This window comes from Periophthalmus magnuspinnatus, chromosome 13 (assembly GCF_009829125.3).
Source record: "Periophthalmus magnuspinnatus isolate fPerMag1 chromosome 13, fPerMag1.2.pri, whole genome shotgun sequence".
NCBI classification, from domain to species: domain Eukaryota; kingdom Metazoa; phylum Chordata; class Actinopteri; order Gobiiformes; family Gobiidae; genus Periophthalmus; species Periophthalmus magnuspinnatus.
In genome coordinates, this window is record NC_047138.1 from 4,579,195 (window position 1) to 4,600,098 (window position 20,904).

The 20,904-nt window shown below is 40.9% G+C and overlaps 1 protein-coding gene across 1 annotated transcript in view; it reads left to right on the plus strand.

Annotated features, from left to right (window-relative positions):
- The window catches only part of kirrel3b (kirre like nephrin family adhesion molecule 3b), a 70,213-nt gene that overhangs the window by 14,387 nt on the left and 34,922 nt on the right, over window positions 1-20,904 (plus strand). Inside the window, exons 3-4 of the mRNA XM_033977531.2 lie at window positions 4,773-4,930; window positions 13,277-13,427. Coding sequence (XP_033833422.2) covers window positions 4,773-4,930; window positions 13,277-13,427 — 309 coding nt within the window. The remainder of the gene's footprint in view (window positions 1-4,772; window positions 4,931-13,276; window positions 13,428-20,904) is intronic.

Sequence of the window (20,904 nt, forward strand, 5' to 3'; positions counted from 1 at the left end):
CCTGCGAGCCACACATGTATACCATATGGACCTGCGCAAGCTATTCCTTTCCCTATACTTTCTATTGTCATGCTTCTTTTTTTTTCCCTTAGCCTGATCTATCCCTCACAAACTCTGCAAGCTGTCGCGATTGGGTGACAGGCAGCCCATGCAGGCATTCTTCTGAAATAGACAGGCAAGTCAGGGAGCTCATTGTTGTTCAGGACACGTTTGCTACAGCACAGGGCTACAGCAGCTTCATTGGCAGGGCTCCCCTCCCCTACATCATCTAGGCTCCATGTGAGAAGACCACTCTCATTCATCCGACTTCAAATTGCTTTTTTTCACCCAGATCATGCTCCTAGAAAGTCATAGAAGGATGCATTTGGTCACGTTGTAGAGTTTGCCCACATTGTTCTGGCCTTGAAAACAGAATGCCCGAAACATCAATACTTCTCTGCTGAAGGGAACTTGGAAAATAACTCAACTCGCAGGCTGGTACTTTCATTAAAAATAAAAAGTTTGATTTTTGGACTGACAGGTGGACAAAGTAACGTAATTAAACCGTGAATGAAGGACAGCCGCAATTAAATATTTCCAGGTTCCTAGCTCTTGCAAAGTCTTCGACACATAGTTGTTATTCACTTGGATGAAATTTCAGGCAGTTTTCGCCGCAGCTTGGACCAGAAAGTGCTGCGTTTACAATTATTTTCTATGGTCTTTCCTCTTCGGTTCATTAGGTCTTCTGATTTGATTATTCAGTGCAAGTACATCTACGACTCATTTACAAGAATAAAGTCGTGTACCCGCCTTTAAGTATGAATAATGGACTATAAAAGCGTTTCAAAAGGTAATATTCGCTCTTGAATTTGAGTTGCCAAAGCCTTTGGAAGTGAAATTTAACTACTTAAGAGAAGCTGGACAACTGCTTGGAAGAGAATGGCGTTTGAACAACCACAAAAATAATTGACCGCTGCACTAAATTACCCAAATGGAGCAGCAAAGAACACATGACACTCAAATCCAATATGTTTTGATGGTATATGCCCGATAAGCGCACGTTTTGTGTTTGAATTGTCTCAGGATAAGCTTTTGTTTGGAGGAAATATCTTGAGACAAAAGGCAGTTTTATGAGCTACTGAGTTAAGTCAGCCACTCCTGGAGCTGACAGACTTATGGCGTCTCTTGCACAGCCGACTTAATTACCCATCAATATGCCTTGGTTTTGTTTATAGAAATCTTTGATTATGTTGTAAAAGTGAATGATCTCATTGAAGTCTAGGCTTTCTGGCATCACATTGTTTTGCAAGGTGGAATTGGTTTAGCACTGGCCATTTAGGAGTAAAGCAAATTCATGATGGAAGACAGTAAACATGAAATGTGACTGGATAATTACAAAAAGCAAGAACCACTAAACATAAAAGAAATAGATGAATGTGATTTACATGCCAAAAATACCTAGCCTCAGACATTAATATGAGGCTAAAAATATTGAACAAGATTACATTATTAAATCTTTGACAAAAATGGCCTGTAGATCAGTTCTTGCAATGAGTCAGCCCTGTAATTAAAGAGGAGCGATCAATCTGGACTACTGACCACACTGCCTATGCCAAGTCCATTGGATAGCTGCAGTAAAGAGCTAATTTAGAACCATTAGGGACTGCCGAGTTTGCAAACAGCCCAGTAATGATGATGGCTAATTCAAGTTCAGGGCCTCGGTAAAAGAGTTATACCTGGTGGTGCTCAAAGAGAAGAAAAAGTAGAAAGCGTCAAATGCAGTCAAGTGCAATGAAAGTGCATAATATCGTTTTATTTTGTTTAAATAAAGAACATTTATTTCTAAAAATTACATCAGGTTCATGCCCAGACTCTTTTATATTGGAACAAAGGTAATAACTGCTTTTAACAACAATAAAGTCGATGAATTGCTACGTTTCTCCTGAATGTCAATACGATGGAATTGCGTTTGACAAATGCTCTAATAGTTAATGGTTTCGATCTATAAACCACGTTTCAACCTCAACTGGGAACTTAAAGCACTTTATATCCACGAACTACTCACCCGTTGTATCGTTTTCACCCACCCACATTGTGTACACCGACGGCAATGCGGGTTAAATGTCTTGCCCGATGACACGATTACACTTTGCGCTTGTGGGAGTCTGGATTTGAACCGCTGATCTTTGAAACCCTGGGAAAACGCAACCAAGTGCCGCGCTACAGAATTGATCACAGAGTTGATCAATGTGGCAAAATTTAACTTCTTAAACATAAATTATTGTATTATTTAGAACGACGGTGTACTATTTTTAGAAGTAAATGGATTTCTAAGTGCTAAACATTTTGCTCTCGCAGTCAAAACCCACAAAAACCACATCACACATAGATTAAGATCTCATATTCAGTGACCCCATTGAGCCGGCATGTCTTCTCCCTTGTCAGCCATCGCTCCATCTGATACCGGGTAGTCAGATAGTCCTCCGCTGGGACACGGTCAGAGATTGTAGAGCTGCCCTCAGAGGTCTGCTACCGACCCCTGCCCATGCGTACTCTCACTCTCACTGTAAATCAGAAATTCCTCTTGCGATGCGTGTTCTGGAAGGAAACCCAAGGCTGAAAGGCTAAAAGCAGACATTCGAAACTGGTAGAGGTCAAGGGTGCGACTTAGTGATGTATGAAGCCCTCCAAATGGGTATACCCACAGTTGTTACCCTTGCCCTGTCCCGCTAAAATGTTTTATTCAATGTATTTCAAATAAGGTTAGTTTCAACACCAGCGATACAGCGACTTAACCTTATTACTATGGACAAAAAGAACCTCAAGTGTCAGTTTATGAACTCCAATTGACAAACTGCCTTGAGTGATAGTGACAACCCAACTTGTTAGCTTCACACCTCCTATGGCATTTAATTACTGCACCAGCCATGTACATTATGCAGACAGTAAATCAATGATGGTGGCCCTTGGCAATCTCTGTCACAGCGACCCATCATAACAACGCCAGACTGAAGGGATGTACAAAACACTGTCGCGTATTTATAATTATCATGTTACTACTACAATATTATAGATGAATGAAAGGGCAATGCATGATAAAAAGTGAAAAAAGGGTGTTAGGTTAAGGGAAAAGAGAAATTCCATTGTGTCAACTGGACAAAAAGTTGTAGGAGTGAAGACGTTTTGCGGGTCGTCCAAGCCGCTTCTTCAGTTTTTTTGTCAGATTACAGGTGGACACTGCCTTATATCTGTCGAAGGGAGGAGCTAAACACTGAAACTAAAACAAATATTCTTCACAGTTTGTGTTTGTAGACAGAAGCTTCTTGGGTGAGCAGCAAAAGTCTTCACTCCTACAACCTTTTGTCCAGTTGATAGATTTGAATTTTAATCCCATTTCAGCCAAGCTAAGTTAATTATTTGTGAAGTAATGCATTTTTTTCCACTCTTAATTGATCATTTGGAAATATTTATACATCATTCTCTTTGTTCTGTAGTCATGAGTTGAAAAGTGCTTCAAAACCGTGGCTATTCTCGTAAGAAAGCGTTGACATAATCTTGCCAACATCACTGGACTAACCCGGTCTTCTGCTACAGATTTTTTGCTACACCCACAGTGCCCTGATTCATAGTTGTTCATTGTGAATGTGTTACCGGGATTGTACAGTATGTCCTTCAAAAACTGGACAAATAACAACAAACAAACAAGGCATTAGTCATTTGCCGCCATCCGTGATTCACTTGAAATGACAGGACGCAAATACCAGGCAAAAACCGATATGACCACTTACGGTGAATTACAGCAGGACACGTACTGGTACTCGATATCAATAAATGTAAAATATGCTGTACAAAATTGCGTACCCTCAACCCGTAACAACCTCGCAACTCCCCATCTTACTTATGCGGAGCAATATGGCAGCTGCATGAAGCCTTTGATTTTCATCTGCCCCAGATCTGCATTGTAATGAGCGCGCAGGTCAATCAATAATTCACCGCAGTTACAGATATAAAAGGGAAAGGAGAAAAAAAACCACATACATCGGCCCTCATGTAAGACAGAAGGAGACTTTGATCAGTTGCTTTACGAGCGTGTCGTGCTGCTTACTTCTGCTGGCAACTCTGGAGAGGAGAACAAAAGTCAACGTGTTCCAAGCAAAGGTTATGCAAAGAAAGGATGCTCTGTCTGTAAATGTAGGAATATTGGAATAGTTTATGTGAAGTTAAGTGGGTCTCTTGTCTTCATAAATCACCCCGCTGTGTCACGATAAATATGCATGTACAATAGGGTTACATATAATACATTTTCAAAGATATTGGTCTGGAATACTGAGCTTAGTCGTTAGTAATTCCAGTTTGAAATGTACTATTGTGATGAGAATAATGCAAGTTTTCAGCTGTTTTATCTTTGTGAACAATATACAATACATCGGCTACAAAATGTTCTGTTTCCCATATAACAGTTGTCATTTCTCATAATCACAGAAAACTCAGACATAACCGAAACTTTTTGGTCAAGGCCACATTTCTCATTTCTTCACAATAGAATCCTTAATACAGGAAGTGTACAACACAAACACTCCAGGCGGGTGTAATCTCAATTTTTTAGACTCTGCGTTAGACTTTCTGCGTTGAATTTTCACCCGACTGTACAGAAAAGATCTACAGAACGATTCCTGAGCCTCTGCGCCTGTTCTTCATACAACAGAAGAGAAACCGACATCTTCATTGTAAAAAAAGAAAGAAAAAAGTACCTGTGTCACTAATCACGCCCTGTTTTGTTCCCCTGCCTTTAGTTCCACCAGAAGACCCTGTGATCAGCGGTGGTCCTGTGGTCAGTCTGAGAGCCGGTGACCCTCTGAATCTGACCTGTCACGCCGACAACGCCAAACCAGCTGCCTCCATCATCTGGATCCGTAATGGAGAGGTCCTTAACGGGGCCATGTACTCCAAGGTAAGCATAGAGGTGTGTGTCGCTCCAGGTTTGTAGATCGAGGGGCCACCCGCAGGGAGGGGACCGCATGTCTGCCTGTCCGCATGGATCCTTCATATGGAAACAGGTTCACGGCATGTTGTTACAGTACTCTGCTGGAATGTGAGTACACGATCTAGAGTTTTTCATCGTATGATTTATTGTGGTGAAGCTCATGTCATGAACTTTTGAACTTAAGTTTTAATTTTGATTTTCTTTGCCCACACAACACTGGTTTCCCAATGTGATAACTATGCAAACATTGTCTCGAAGTGCTATGGTGAAAATTTAATCATCAATCTATATTTCTCCTTCCATCTTTTGGCAGGAAACGATTCCGGATACGAGTAGAATTAAGTTTGTAAGGTGCCTTGGTGGTCCCTGAACCACAACCTAGCTGGTTAGAAGGTCAGGTCATCAACAATATCATCTCAATCAGGGAAAATCCTACTGATATGAGTGGAAATTGGATTAGGAATTGGAATAACGTGATGTAGCTGCTCCTCCACATTGAGCGTAATCAGCTAAATTCGCGTGAGAATCAAAGTTAAGTCAATTTTGTTAAGTTCTTAGATGTAATACCTTCAAGAATCCTCCTCACACATGGGATCTATATGCAATCTTCAATATCTCGTTTCCATTTCCCTAAACTAATACATATAATTACAAATGACATTACGTTTTCCTGTGTCACAGAACCTATTCATTAGCACCTGTGATCACCTGACCCTGTGACTGACACTCACCCCGCGGGCTAATCGTGCAATCAAACACTGTCATGCTCCATTTCCATTAAAACCAATGACATCAGGAGACCCGGTACTTTGGCGATCCAACTAACGCCTCCCGTGTCTCCCTGCGTTCCCCAAGCTGCCTCATCCCATTATCGGCTTTTCTCGCACACCAGATAAATGCCATTGATTGGGTTGGGGGTTTCGGCACCAGCTAGGCTCCGATTTGAATAAAAATTATGGCTGGAGGTGCTACGTGCTAATGGCGTGTGGAGAGTGCGTTTTTGACTTGCACTTCCTCCCGATATGAGGACATTTACGTGCTGATGGATCTGGCATGTCCGCGTCGAGCCCAAGTATGTCCCTCTACCCTCTTATCTCTATTGCCTGCCATTAAAAAGCAATGGGCTTGATTAAAAGAAGATGACTTTTTGGGGTGCAAGGAGCAGCAGGGGTACATTTTTTCTGCGTAATCATCCGCTCTGATGGGCCTCTCATATCCCACAGAGGAAGAAGGGACTAATGTGAGCAGATGTGCCTGTGAGGATTTAGATGGTGTCAAACGCATCGACTGATACTGGTGGCCCAAGCATCGCTCTTTACTGTGCTCTTCAAAAACTCCTCTGCGTGACCTCTCAAAAAGCTATTTACAGGACGAGTGGCTAAAGAGGAAGTCTCGCACTTAACAACCCGCGGTTATTTTACCATCGAAAATGATAGCAAGCCTGATGCATTGCTTATCATTAGTGAGGGTAGCGCTAAAGAAAATGTGTCATGAACGGAGTGACCCACAAAATGAAGAGCAGCAGGCCTGTCAGTGTAAATGGTAATGGGGGAATATCAACACAGAATGCAAAGTAAGGCTAAGGATACATCAACGCCTAATGTTATATTTCCATCCAAATGGGACAAATAGCAAATTATTCTTGTGTCTGCGACGTACGAAGATCATAATGAGTGAAGAAACAGCTTAAAAATGATGCTTTCTCACTTTATTTCACAAATACATGGGTTTATAGCTTAAAAAATGACGTGATGTGGAAGTAAAAAGAGTAAAAATGGATATGTATATGTATCTGTCCACCAAATGCTTATTGCTTTGCCCAAAATGTTCCACAGTATGGCATTAAAAGGACCATATTACGCTATTTTCTGATCTGTTATAATGTTGTTTCCTCATCAAAAACATATCTGTAGTTGCATTTAGGTTCATTCACAGATGTTTAGGCTCTGTTCGACCTTGTGATGTCATCGTGTGGTTAGACAGGAAGTGCTCCACTGTGTTTTTAAGCTTCTTCGCGAAAATCATTTGGATAATTTCAGTCCTGGAATTGTCAAACTCTACTGAACTAAAGATAAAAGGAGCTGTTAACATGTGCTACCGCTTCATGACATCACAAGGTGGAACAGAGTGTCTCCATGCAGATAAACAGGTGATGCCAAGCCCAAGTTACTGGTCAGATCTGTTAAATTACCTCACTTACAATAAGAATACATAAGCATACATGTTTTTCAAAGTACTGGAACGTTTCAGGCAAAGCAATAATGTGCCCAGGGTAATAGATACGTAATTTCTCCTTGTATAAATAAATCGTCAAATCTATCAAGTTTTCATTTGTAGAAAACTTTCATGTTATCGCTACACTCCTCATTTTGCAGTACCAGTGCTATTTAATTTCAGGTAATGGTGCCATTGCAGACAGAAATCTTTTCCGCAGAAAAATTTGACATCAATATTCAGTCTGAAAAAGATATTATTGTCCGCTGCTCAGTGCCTCTTGAAAGAAAGATTTCCTGAATTGGTTCTATTTTTATTGCTCCTTCCTCTAATGGATCATGAGTGCAATTATTAAGTACATAGCGTGTTAATCAAACAAACTCAAGACAAACAACGCAATTTTGTTTCCTAAGTGGACATGACAAGTGCTCTACATAAAAAAGGATCATTAGTCTCAATTATTTATATAAAACACTGTAAACTCCTTGATCTTTAAATGGAACGCTCCATGTAATTGCTTGTAAACATCGTTAAAGGTAAAGTGGTTAGAATGTGGGTGGTATAAAATATGATCTACTGTCCATCTTAGTTTGTTATAAAAATGCTTATTATTCGACATAGAAAAGCCTTATATTTAATTTAATTTTTACAATTTTCCTTAGACTTAGCAGAGTCCTACAGACTGAAGGCCAAACCTGCACAATTAGACTTCTTTCTCTTTTCACAGCAGCTAGAATCAGACAAATGCGTTTTTAAATGCTGTAAAAAGGTGATCATTTCCATCTCAGCCTCGTTACCGTTAACATTCATCTGAGAGCGTGGTTAAATCTCCTCACAGGCTCCGGGCGAGGATAGGAAAATGTATCAATTTGTAATGTAGCATGGTGTTGAATGTAATGTGCCAGGCAGCTAACCTCTTTTCTAAGATTAATGACTCGAGACAGGTCCAGAGCGACGAGGGAAACAATCCTGATTGTGTCAGAAGAGATATTACATTGACATATCCTGCCTCTGACAGCTAATGCCTTCTGCTTTAGAAGTGACTCATGCACAACTATGAATTTCATCACATGGAAATGAAGTTCACAGATACATGGGCAGCATCTGTAATATCCTCTCAGTGCAGGAGTGAGGATGTATTTGTTTAGGTTTTATTATATGTGCTTTTTTATTCAATCGTGTTCAGGAGATGTGAGGGAATGAACATGCAATAAAATAAAACTTCAATATTCAACAGATAGAATTGAAATATGAAAGAAATATTCAGTTTAGTTATATTTTTTTATTGAAGGAATATAGCAAAAAAAAAAAGTAGAGGTAGAGGGAGATATTAAGTACATGAATTTAACAGCAGATTTGAACCGTCAGAATGATACAGTCGTCTTATATCGCACTTCTCCAGATGATCAACGTCACTTTACAGGTTTGTGTGTTTCATTCACTCCACACTTGGTGCTGGTGAGCTGCTGTTATAGCCACAGCTGCTTTGGTGTAGACTGGCAGAAGCGAGGCTACTAATATAAGCAATCAGCCCCCTCTGACCTCCAGCCCCTTTTGACAATCAGCCCCCTCTGACCACCACCACCAGCCCCCTCTGACCTCCAGCCCCTTTTGACAATCAGCCCCCTCTGACCACCACCACCAGCCCCCTCTGACTACCACTACCAGCACTCTCAGACCACCTGCCTCCTCTGACCATCAGCCCCCTCTGACCACCAGCCCCCTGTAACCACCACTACCAGCCCCCTCTGACCACCACACGGGCCTCCTCTGACCACCAGCCCCTTCTGACCACCAGCCCCCTGTAATCACCACTACCAGCCCCCTCTGACCATCAGCCACTTCTGACCGCCACTACAAGCTTCCCCTGACCACCAACCCCCTCTGACCACTACCACCAGCCCTTTCTGACCACCGCCACCAGCCCCCTTTCTGACCACCTGTCCCATTCTGACCACCACTACCAGCCCCCTCTGACCACCAGCCCCCTCTAATCACCACTACCAGCTTCCCCTGACCACCAGCCCCCTCTGACCACCACCACCAGCCACTACCTACTCTCTGGCCACCACCCCTCTCTGACCACCAGCTCCCTCTAACCACCACCACCTGCCCCCTCTGACCACTTGTCCCCTTCTGACTACTACTACCAACCCCCTGTTACCACCACCACCAGCTCCCTCTAACCACCACCACCAGCCCCCTCAGACCACCAGCACTGTCTGACCACCACCAATGACCAGTCCAGGCTTTGACAGAGCGGTTTGTCCACAAAAGGAGGTTTGTGCAAAAAGTCGATAAACAGCACTCACCAACCAAATCAGAACTTGATCTGAAGAGGAGCCACTGCAAGTACCACTTCAGTACGAGGTAACCCTGGGGAGAAGCTTTTAAAAATGGAAATGAAAAATCGAGAACTAAGAATTAGTTGTGTGCAAAAAGGTAAAAGGGCATTGAAACAGCAATTATTTTAGTATATCTGAATAGAGGATATAATGATCCAAAAACCACAGTGTAAAATGCTCATAAAGTAAGTTAACCTTAACCTGGTATGTGTTAGAAGTTTTGTTTAAGTGCCAATAGGGGATGTATTTTAAGCTTCCTGAATTGTTAATTGCATACTGAAGAAATGGCTCTTGTGGGAAGACACAAAACATATAAGAAGAGCGTGCATTAATGTAACAAAATGAGGAGATAATTAGCCCTGGTTACAATACCGACAATGAATCCACGTCTGAGATATCCAGTAATTCATGCTTATTATGGAGCTTTTTATACACAATGTTCATATTCTTAAGATATATTTTAACCATCATTGTTTCCATATTTGAGTTACCGAACCTTTGTACTGAAGTGAATAGTTAAACATTTTAATACCTCTACACTTGATGCGAAAGAGCAATACTGTATTTTCTGAGCTATACGTCGCTCTGGAGTATAAGTCGCACCGGTGAAAAAATGCGTAATAATGAAGAAAAAAATGTATATAAGTCACGCTGGACTATAAGTCGCATTTTTGGGGAGATGTATTTGACAAAATCTGAGGCTAAGAACATACAATTTATATTTAAAGGCAAGTTATAATAAAAAATAACAATAAAATAAACAATAACAGGCTGAATAGCAGTACAGCACGCTAACGCAACACATAAACAACAAACTGTCTGGTTTGTTAACGTAAGATATAAACAGTTAATCAGATAACTAAAGCATAGAAAACAAGCTTAACAACAAGTTTACTCTCGATTTCACGCCAAATCACAAAATCCATCGATTTTTCCATCCTCTGTGTCACTTCTAAACAATTCCCCCTGCTCCGGAAGTAGATGAAGCGTCGCTCCGGAAGTAGATGAAGCGTCGCTCCGGAAGTAGATGAAGCGTCGTTCTGGGAGTAGATGAAGCATCGCTCTGGGAGTAGATGGCTGCCATACTTGTACATAAGCCTAGAGTGCCCTTGCGTGGTCGTCACTGTGACAGTAACGAAGATGTGAAACTATATATTTTAATAATTTCACGTATAAGTCGCATCAGAGTATAAGTCGCACCATGGACAAACTATGAAAACAACTTTTTTGAAACAACACAACTTCAACTTATGATTTCTCCACTTGACAGATTTAAACTTCGTCTTTTGCTATACAACTTCAACAGTTTTTAGTTTTTAGTTTTTTTTTTTTTCTACCTATGAACCACTATTCTACAAGTTACACGTCACATCTGTTGAGAGGCGAATGCTGATTTTTCATGTTACGTTTTAGTTCTGAAAGCATCTGTAAAGCACCTGGAATTAATGCAAGATAGATAAGTTAAACGACATACTGTGTAACATTTTAAGCTGATCAATAAGCCCATTCCTTCCATAAAAAGTTATAAAATGAACGTTTAAACTGTTAAAACACAAACAAAAAAAGAAAAAACTGATCTGAAACATGGCCCCACAAGCACTTTCTAGTCAGATATCCCCTGCAATTATTATAGTTCTTTTTATAATTACACAAAAGTACTAGTCCAAAGTGTTATTGTTCTGTCTCATACCAAAGCACAGAGCCCCAGTGAGCCTTGTTTAAAGATGTTCCCTGGAAATGCGTTTCGACTCTCTTGCTGGCCGCTGCGTGCCCTGTTGCCCACACTATTTGTTCTAGTGGCTGCCTTAAGTTGTGTCCCGCTCCGCTTCACATGGAGCGGCCGGCCCTCCCGGAGCACCCCGCCGCCGCTCCGCACTGTACCAGCGGATTCCAGATGGCTTCCACAATGTAGGGCTCAGAGGATGAACGCTGAAAAGAAGATTGATTTCCTTTGTGCGGTATGACAAGCCATGCACTGGAGCGAGCCTCGGCAGACACACAAAAGGGAGCTCAAAAACATATTTCTTCTCTTTTTTTTAATCAATCTGCCGTGCTTTGCCACTGGCACTGGCCGCAGGGGACAACATGTTTATATTCATGAATTTCCTGTCTTTTTACTATTTTACACCACCTTCAAAGCTTATCCAATAGACTTTGTTCCATCTCTTCTCTTTCTTCGGACTAGTTTGGAGTTGTTTTGGTCCAAAACAATCGTGTTACTTTAGATTCTCACTTGTCAATAGTGGTTATTCGATACTTTTGTCAGGATCTTATTCAACAATTCATTTCAGCATTTCTTCTCAATATAATCTGTGATGTTTTTCCTTCCTATTTATATCATTTTGTGTTCTTTTACTGATATAGATCTACTGTATATATGGATTTTTATGTAATTCAGTTGGCAAAGTGTTTGTCCAATGATATAGGTTGCCGGTTCGAATTCCACTCCCACAGATGAATAGTGTTGTCGTGTTTTTGGACAAGATAAAGTGAGTGGTTTCAGTCTCTACATGCTGCCGTTAGTCCAGTTAATACGCAGCGATAATGTGTCCTGCCACAACAGTCCTGCAGATGACGCTCAGATCTATGTCTCACTGCAGAAGGTGAATCTGGACCAGTGGATTCGCTCACTGCATCCAACAGATCAGAGTGTGGAGGCAAAACAACTTTCTCCAACTAAACTTAGATAAGAAGTCATCATCTCTGGCCACAGAAACATAGAGAAAGTGTCAGCGATCACCTCCAGTCTCTCTCTCTAAAACCTTCAAATCAGTCGAGAAATCTAGAGGTAATAATGGACTCAGACTTGAACTTTAACAGCCACATCTGCAGCTTTTTACCATCTAAAAACATTGCAAAAATCAAATGTAAACTGTCAAAACCAGACTTAGAGAGACTAGGTCAGACGACTGTAACGTCCTTCTCACTGGCCTCTCCAAACGAGCCTTAAGACAGAACAGAACATCCAGAACACTGCTGCTCGGGTCCTGACTAGAACCAGGAAGTACTTCACACATGTGTCCTGTGGCTCAGGTCTGTGGCTCCTGTGGCTCAGAGACTTTAAAGCAGCTCAAGTCTCTCCATGGACCAGCACCAAAGAACATCTCCCACATGAGCCACATGAACCATCTCACATGAGGATTACTAAACCAGGACTGAACCAGGAATAAATCAGGACTAAACCAGGACTAAACCAGGAATAAATCAGGACTAAACCAGGACTAAACCAGGACTGAACCAGGACTAAACCAGGACTAAACCAGGACTAAACCAGGACTAAACCAGGAATAAATCAGGACTAAACCAGGACTAAACCAGGACTAAACCAGTCTTCCTGAAGATGTGAGACAGTCCTCTACTTTGACAATGTTTAAATCCAGGCTCAAAATAGTTCTTTTTATCTGAGCATGTGACTGAAAGGGTTTTATCCTGCACTCTTCTGTTTTAATGTTAATTTTATGATTTTTATTTGTGTTTTGATTTGTTGTATTGTGATTTGAATGTCTTTCTTATTCTGTAAAGCACTTTGAATTACTTTATATACGAATTATGCTATACAAATAAACTTGCCGTGCCTTCGTTGATGTAAAGCGCTTTGACTCCCTTGAAGGTGCAAAAAATGTGGCCATTCAATATTTCATACACTTTGTCTGCATGCTCTTCATTCATGTGCTCGACCACTCTTAATGAACGCACGCCTATCCAACATGAACAACCACACAAAAAAGACTTACGCAATTCATTTGTTTTGCAGACATTACTGAGGGACGGCAGGAGAGAGAGCACAGTGAGCACTCTGTACTTATCCCCAACAAACATCGAGACCGGGCAGCAGATCATCTGTAAAGCCTCCAACAAGGCAGTACCCAATGGCAAAGAGACCAGCGTCACCATCGATATCCAACGTAAGACACTTTACACCAACATATTTACCTTAGAAGTTGCAGTGGGCACCGCCATCCTCTTTGGGGTTGTATTATTTTGCACGGGGCAGCTGATCTTGACAGAAAATAAGTTCTATACGGACTACGAAGACATTTTAAAGCCTCCTAAAGAATCAGAAAAGAGCCGGATCCCCCCTTAACTGGAAGTACCACCATAAAAAAGCATAGTTTAGTTGCATTTACAGGAAAAATGGGCGGGACGGAATGTTTTTAGTGTATAAGAATGATTAATAAGTGACTAAAGTGTGTTTTTGAGTCCATACACTGATTTTGTACTTACTTGCTGCTGATCTATGCATAAATATATTGAAACTGGCATGCAAACCCACAAAAAGTAGCTATGAATTGTATAGGTCTTGTAAGAAGTTATTATTTGCAGCATAATTGACAGTTTTTTCATCTCTCTCTTCATCTTTGAAAATTCAAATTGGTTCACACAGTCAGGGAAATTGTCAGCCTGACTACACTGAGAGTAAACATTTAAGGTCTGATGGGAATTCACAATTGGAGCTTTTGTGCCTCCTCGTGTCCCAGATGCAGATACTGTGCTGACATTTTTCTGTAGGGTTTTGCACTGGAGCGGAGAATCTGCACTAAGTGAGACTTGCCTTTCTGGTCCAGCTGTCTGTCTAAAGTGGCATCCAGTCGTTGTGTTTTATTCCCAGACTTGTGCCATCCATCTCTTCTGTAGGGCATGTACATTTCCCCTTCTAAAATAGGCAAAGTTAGCCCAGCGTGTAAAACATATTCAAGCTCAATTGTGGGGGAATCTTTTTTTGATCACAGAGCGTTCACTGTGAGAGAAAGGCTTTGCACAAAAGGGTTTTGCATCACTCGCAGCCCCTTCAACATCATTAACTATGACTAATAAAGCAGAAAATGCTATTTAGAGAGCCATTATGAGTGACGACTACATTCTTTTCATTATGTTCGCCACAAGAGGCAGCTCTCTGCTTTGGAGAGTGGGCACGGCGCAGTTGGGATGATACAGACGCAGGAGTTGCAATGTGATTAACAGTTGTTAGTGTGTGCAACCTTTGCATTTTGTCCTCATCATCTGTCTTCACCCGCTGTCAGAGAGCCGCTCGGCCCACGTGTAAACTCATTAGTCGCTCTGTATATTGATGAGTGTGTTATTCGCAAACACTTTGGGTCAAACATGATAGACATTCATTCATTTTTACCAACTTTTTTTTCAATTTACTTCTTTTATCACGTTTCAAATTGTGATTTTAAAACATTTTGGATCAGATATCAATATTTTGTGTTCGTATTGCAGCAAAAAGTTCAGTAAAAACAAATCCAGCAACTTTCACTTAGATTAATTCCTAAAACTATTGTTCCCATAATGATAATACAACCAAACTGAGAGCGCACTTCCTCGTTTGGCAGCAGTAAAATGCTTTATGATTAGACACAGACAGGACACAGATGTCTTATTTTGACCCTAAGAGCTTTTTTTACTATGTATCTGTAGTGCGGCGAAACATAATTTACTTTATTACATGAAAAAAGCGGGTACGGCCCATTGCAGTATATTTTTTTTACGCAGCATTTGAAACGTCTGATCATCATAGCAGCAGTCTGGCTCCTGGACACATGATTTAACCCTGAAAAATGAGAGCAGCATATTTCTAATTACCATCCCCAAAAATGTGCCTTTTACACAATTAAAGCTGCCGGAGTCATTTGTCACAGTGTGAGATCTCACCGGGCGACAGCACTGACTAATTGTCAAGATTTAAACTGTCTCCCACAAGGCTGATCCGCTCATGGCCCCTCCCCTCACATGAAAGCCTCTATCCCCTCAGTGGGACAGGGAGGTAAGTCTGGCACAGCCTCCAGAGCTGAGGCTGACAACCACGGCCAAATTAGACATCACACAAATGTAACAGCCAGAAATACAACTTTGACTCATCCATGTCATCTTTTCATTTTCAAATGTTCCGAGAGGTTCACTTGTTTCGTGTTAGAACTTTGTTTTTTTTGCTGGAGAAAGACTGTTCTGTATCTGCAGCAATCTAAGATAACATTATGAATACTGACAGGGAAAGTTATTAACACAGATTATAGTTCCATTGCAGATTTTAGATTAGATTTAGATTGTGCATGCCAACTTTTAACTTGTAATTGAGTCGGAACGAATCCAGAAATGTTGAGGGGTTTTCCAGTCTGCTATAGCCACGGTCTAAAATAAAGAAAGCTCCACGCCGTAAATCACTGAGACTATAACAGTTAGGTCAACAAAAGGATACTGCACTGAGTAAATGCATGTGTGAAATATACAGTTTAATATTCGCAATAACAAACTCTGGTGAATTATTTAAACCAACTTTTCTGCAGAGACTTAAATAGAACCGTCTTACTCTTTTTGACATATTTAGTCCAGATATTTGCACATAGTAAGAGGACGACTCACGGGGACACTGCATTAAAATACACTGAGCCAAGTCATAAGTGCAGTTTATTGATTGCTGGATATATTTTTACCTTCATCAATCATTCGTTAATACCGCTGAAAGTCTATAGGCCAAGGGTCGGTAGACTTTAACCCCCAAAGAGTCATTTGGACCCGGGAAAAAAAACAAAAACAAACAAACACTAGGAGCCGCAAATACTTTTAACACTGTATATATTGGTTTTTTTTAACCTTCACATTTTGTATAAACAACTACAGTGTGTTGCTTATGAAATCCATGAAGTGCTACAGAGACTTCAGCTCCTGACTCTCTGCACAGCGTCTGAAAACCGAGGCAAATCGTGTCTTTACGCAGGTGTGAAGACGTCTGTGAGGCGTGAGCGATGTGACATAATTCCGCGAGTGTGACACTTACTTTGAGCAACAGAAAATCATAAAAGATCATTTTATTTTAATATTTCAAGATCACTATAATCTTCCAAATTAGAAATACAAAAAAAAAAAAAATAACTCAAATAAAATACACTTCAATTAAATACTTTACCTTTTTTTTTTTTTTTATACCTTTTCTTATAAAGTTGCAAATTATCATTATGGATTAAAAGGGCTACCAAGGGACATATATTTAACTGTATCATGTGTACGAATAGATTTTTAATCTTTTTTGTTAATTTTTTATTTATTTATTTATTTATTTTTTATCACAATGGAAGATAGCTGCCCAGTCCCTTTCATCTGTATTAAAAATGCATTTAAAGTAATGTATTTTCTCTTCTCTGACTAGAACGACCCTATTAACAAGATAATATTAATGGGAACAAAACTAATTAAAATCTTCTGCGTGTTTCTCCTCTCATTATTTAGTATTCGATTCACCTAACAACCCACATGAGAGTAATCCCTATGCAAACAGCCGATGTCCGCAGCACAGTCAAATTAGACCTCAAATCCAATGCATTTTATGACACTATTTTTCTTTTTATCATTCCTTCAGTGCTCACAATTTACATCAAACTCAGCGCTTTTCATTCCATATAGTGTTATCTGACCCAGGGTTAGACAAATTAGCATCTAAATACAATATGTACAGGCAATGTAGGCAGAATAAGAGGGTTTTAACAGCTACGGGGGTGATTGTGAGAGTGGACAGACTGCTGACTTCAGTTGTCCAAACCAGTCCATTAGCCCACTTTAATTATTTGATAGCAGAAGGGAAGCAGCGTCCTCGTGTCCTCCTCTCCCTCTTCTATGGCCCCATAACTTACAGTGTTATGCTCTTGACTTCTAATCAGACTGAGTTTGTTAGCAGACAACTATCGGCATTAAAATACGCATAAACCGGTCACATAAATGTTTTCTATGGCTGCTCATTATGCAAGCTCAAAAGCCCCACGTTACGCTATTTTCTGATCTATGTTAATGTTGCTTTCTCATCAAAAACACACAAACCCTGCGTATTTAGGCTGAGTTATTCTCTCAAAACAGAAAACGCTCAGTAATACAGTTGTCTCTCAGTATATCGTGGTTCACCTTTCGCATTCTCGCTGTTTCGTGGATTTTTTAAGCGCAATTTTACATGTTTTTTTTACAATATATGAGCGTGCATTGTGTTCTGCATCCTGATTGGCTGTTGGACTGTAGACCATTGTCCATCAGTCTCCTCCGTGCCGTGTCTCCTGTACAGTACAGAATGTGTTCAGACAAATTTACATAAACGTTGGATCGCAGTGTGACTCTGAAGTGCTGTACGTTTGCAATTTGTCTTCTCCCCGACAAAACCCACAATGTCGATGAAACGTTCTGCACCGACAAAGACGCCTACGAAGGTTTGAACTTTGAGAGAGTTTAAACGAGAGAGAAATGTGAGAAAATGTTAACGCCTGTGTGAGAAAAGTGTATAACGTGTGTGGTGAGGGGTTTTACATAAAAAAACAGATAGAATAATTGTAAAAAATAAAGCTGATACTTCACGAATTGTCTTTTTTAAGCTCCGTACACCTTCAGTAGAATCATTTGGATGATTTCAGCCCTGGAATTGCACAATCTCTATTGAACAAAAGGTAAAAGTTAGATCACACGGTGGAACTGAGCATTTTGAGCTTTGCAGATGTAACAAAACACTAATCTGAGCATGTTTTTGAGGAGGCAACAGCATTATTCCATGGCTTACAGCTCACAAGTATCCATTTTTTGTACTATAGCACCTTTAACTTCTAGATCTGATTGAGAGAAACATCGACACATTGTTATGTATCGTCTCCTTTCAGTTCCTACAGGCCAGAGTCAACACAAAGCGATTTACATGTTAATATATATGAATATTCCAGCACTTGGTTCTGCTGCGCATTGCTCCACAAACATGGTTTTCAGCAGCGAAATCGGGAAGTGAATGCACCAGGGACAAGGTTCTCGTGTGTTAGCATAGCAAACAAGCCGAGCATGTGGGGAGAAAATGAATGCCATTTGTTGAGACTAATTAATAAAGATGCAGATGTGCAATTGGGGTGGATTTGTTTTGGGGAGATGCTTCAACAACAGGCTCTTCTCACTTAATCAAGCACATAATAGCAAATTCATTTAAGAGACACAATTTTCCATTTTGTAGAATTGTTTTGCACTTTTGGAAGAATCTGTCTTTGTGTAATTGTGATGCGTTTGACACCTAAAGTTTGACTTGTGTACACATTTAACACAAATCGCGCTATTTATTTAGTCGGAGTAAATAGCTAAACATCTGCCTTCATTTAACTAGAGACTTTTTTCTCGCATGGCTGAATACCGCACGATCAACACGTCAGTCCGTCTTCACTCCCCTCCAGCGACGCACTCAGCCGACCGTAGACAGTAAGCCCGAGCTGCGGGGGCCGTGTCCCGCTCAGCACTGGCCCATCCCTTTCTGCGTCTGCGTAGCCTCCAGTCTGGGCCTACTGGAGAACAGCTGCCCACCTTGACCTGAAGAAATGGTAAAATGAGCTTCAAGAAACGGAGAAAACAATTTATCCTGGCTCTAAGGAAAGCTCCAAAACGACCATCTGGGCTTCACTTTGAACTCACCAATCAAAAGCTGTCAAATCACTGTCTCCAATTCATCTTGTTGGTTTATACCAGAGATTTGCTTTGTCTTTATCTGCACCTTTTTGCTCGTAAGAAGAAGGGATATCTTGTTAAATCTGCGCAATATTTAACAATCACAAATGAGCAGATACCGAAAAACTGCAATCGTTTAGGTTATGCACACTGAAAACAACGCAATAATCCGTTAAAGTGAAATAAAACGCTAACTTTAGACGTCTACAAACGCTCTGTGAAACGCATCGGACTCTTGTTTAGCAGTTCATACCTCGCTAATTCCTCCTGGATGTATCTGAAACTCCGGCCAGAATCCTACGTAATTCTTGTCAGCACATAAGGGTCATAGTTTATAAGATTGACACAGCCCTAATTCCCACTGCGGGCATTAGCGGCGAAACTTTTGACAAGCTCCACTCCCATGACTGTCTTCCGCTAGTGATTTTTACAGGGAGGTGGAACTATCCGGCAAATTGCTTCCTCTAATATAAAACAGGTTGTAAAGTCATCATAACTCTCGGAAGCTCGCTGAGTAGGGCAGAGTCGCGTTTTAGTGGGAGGGTCAGTTAGCGTGCCTCAATCAATTTTAAGAGTGCATTAATTAGAAGGAGGTTGACAGTAATGAGCATTTTTGTCTTTAAAAGTCTCGGCGAGGTGGGACTTGGAAATTGCTCGGCGTGATTGAAAGTACAGTATAGGGCTTTTTTGAGTCTAAAAGCATTGTGAATTAGTCCCTACATTATGGCGTCTATTAGCAGCCACGCCACCTCCGCACCTCTCTCTCACTTTTTATGTCTGTTGCTCGGCTCCCCGGCTTCTCGCGCTATTTTATTACCACCTCCACCGCTGCCACATCTGTCATTTTGCCCCAAAGGTTTTCTCAGCCCACCATTTTGTCTGTGCAATTAACTACCAGTGATACTAAAAACACCTCGTGGAAAGGTAGCCCTGCTGCTTGAGGCACGGAGAGGTTTCCTTTTTTTTTATTATGACACACGCCCACCCGGCCTTTCATATCCACACTGAAGAATCTATGTGGTAAACAGAAAGAGGAGGAAGGCTTCACGATACCTGCGAACAGTTTATTTAGCGATTTAGCTTTTGTGATGCTAAGGCGCAGTCGGATTCAAATCGTGGTCAAAGCTTGAAGGCTGCCACGTGTTTTTTTAGCACCAAAAAGAGAGTAAAAATAACAAAATCTAGAAAAAATAATGTGCATATTGTGTTGCATTGGTGTTTGATCAAATTAAAGACGACCTGTTGTGCTTTTGTCTCCTAATTATACACTATGACACACGTGGATCATTATGTTGTACAGTTTTCCCTCGTTATATCGCTGTTTCGCTGATTTTTTGGTCCAATTTTGCATTTGTTTTTACACCGTATGAGCGTGTATTGTGTTCTGCGTTCTGATTGGCCGTTGGACTGTAGACCATTGTCCATCAGTCTCCTCCGTGCCGTGTCTCCTGTACAGTACAGAATGTGTTCAGACAAATTTACATAAACGTCGGATTGCAGTGTGACTCTGAAGTGCTGTACGTTTGCGATTTGTTTTCTCCCCGACAAAACCCACAATGTCGATGAAACGTTCTGCACCGACAAAGACGCCGACGAAGGTTTGAACTTTGAGAGAGTTTAAACGAGAGAGAAATGTGAGAAAATGTTAACGCCTGTGTGAGAAAAGTGTATAAAGTGTGTGGTGAGGGGTTTTACAGCCAAAAACATATAGAATAATTGTAAAAAATAAAGCTGATACTTCGCGGATTTCGCCTGTTGCGGGTTATTTTTACAACGTAACGCCCACGATAAACGAGGGACCACTGTAACTCGAATTTGAAATCACAATATTCATCTAAAACGATTTGAAAATGGCAGCGCTAACGTCGCCGTAAGCATCATCACAACAAAAAGTCAGCAGCTCAGATGGATCACTGCAAATCACACTAGTAA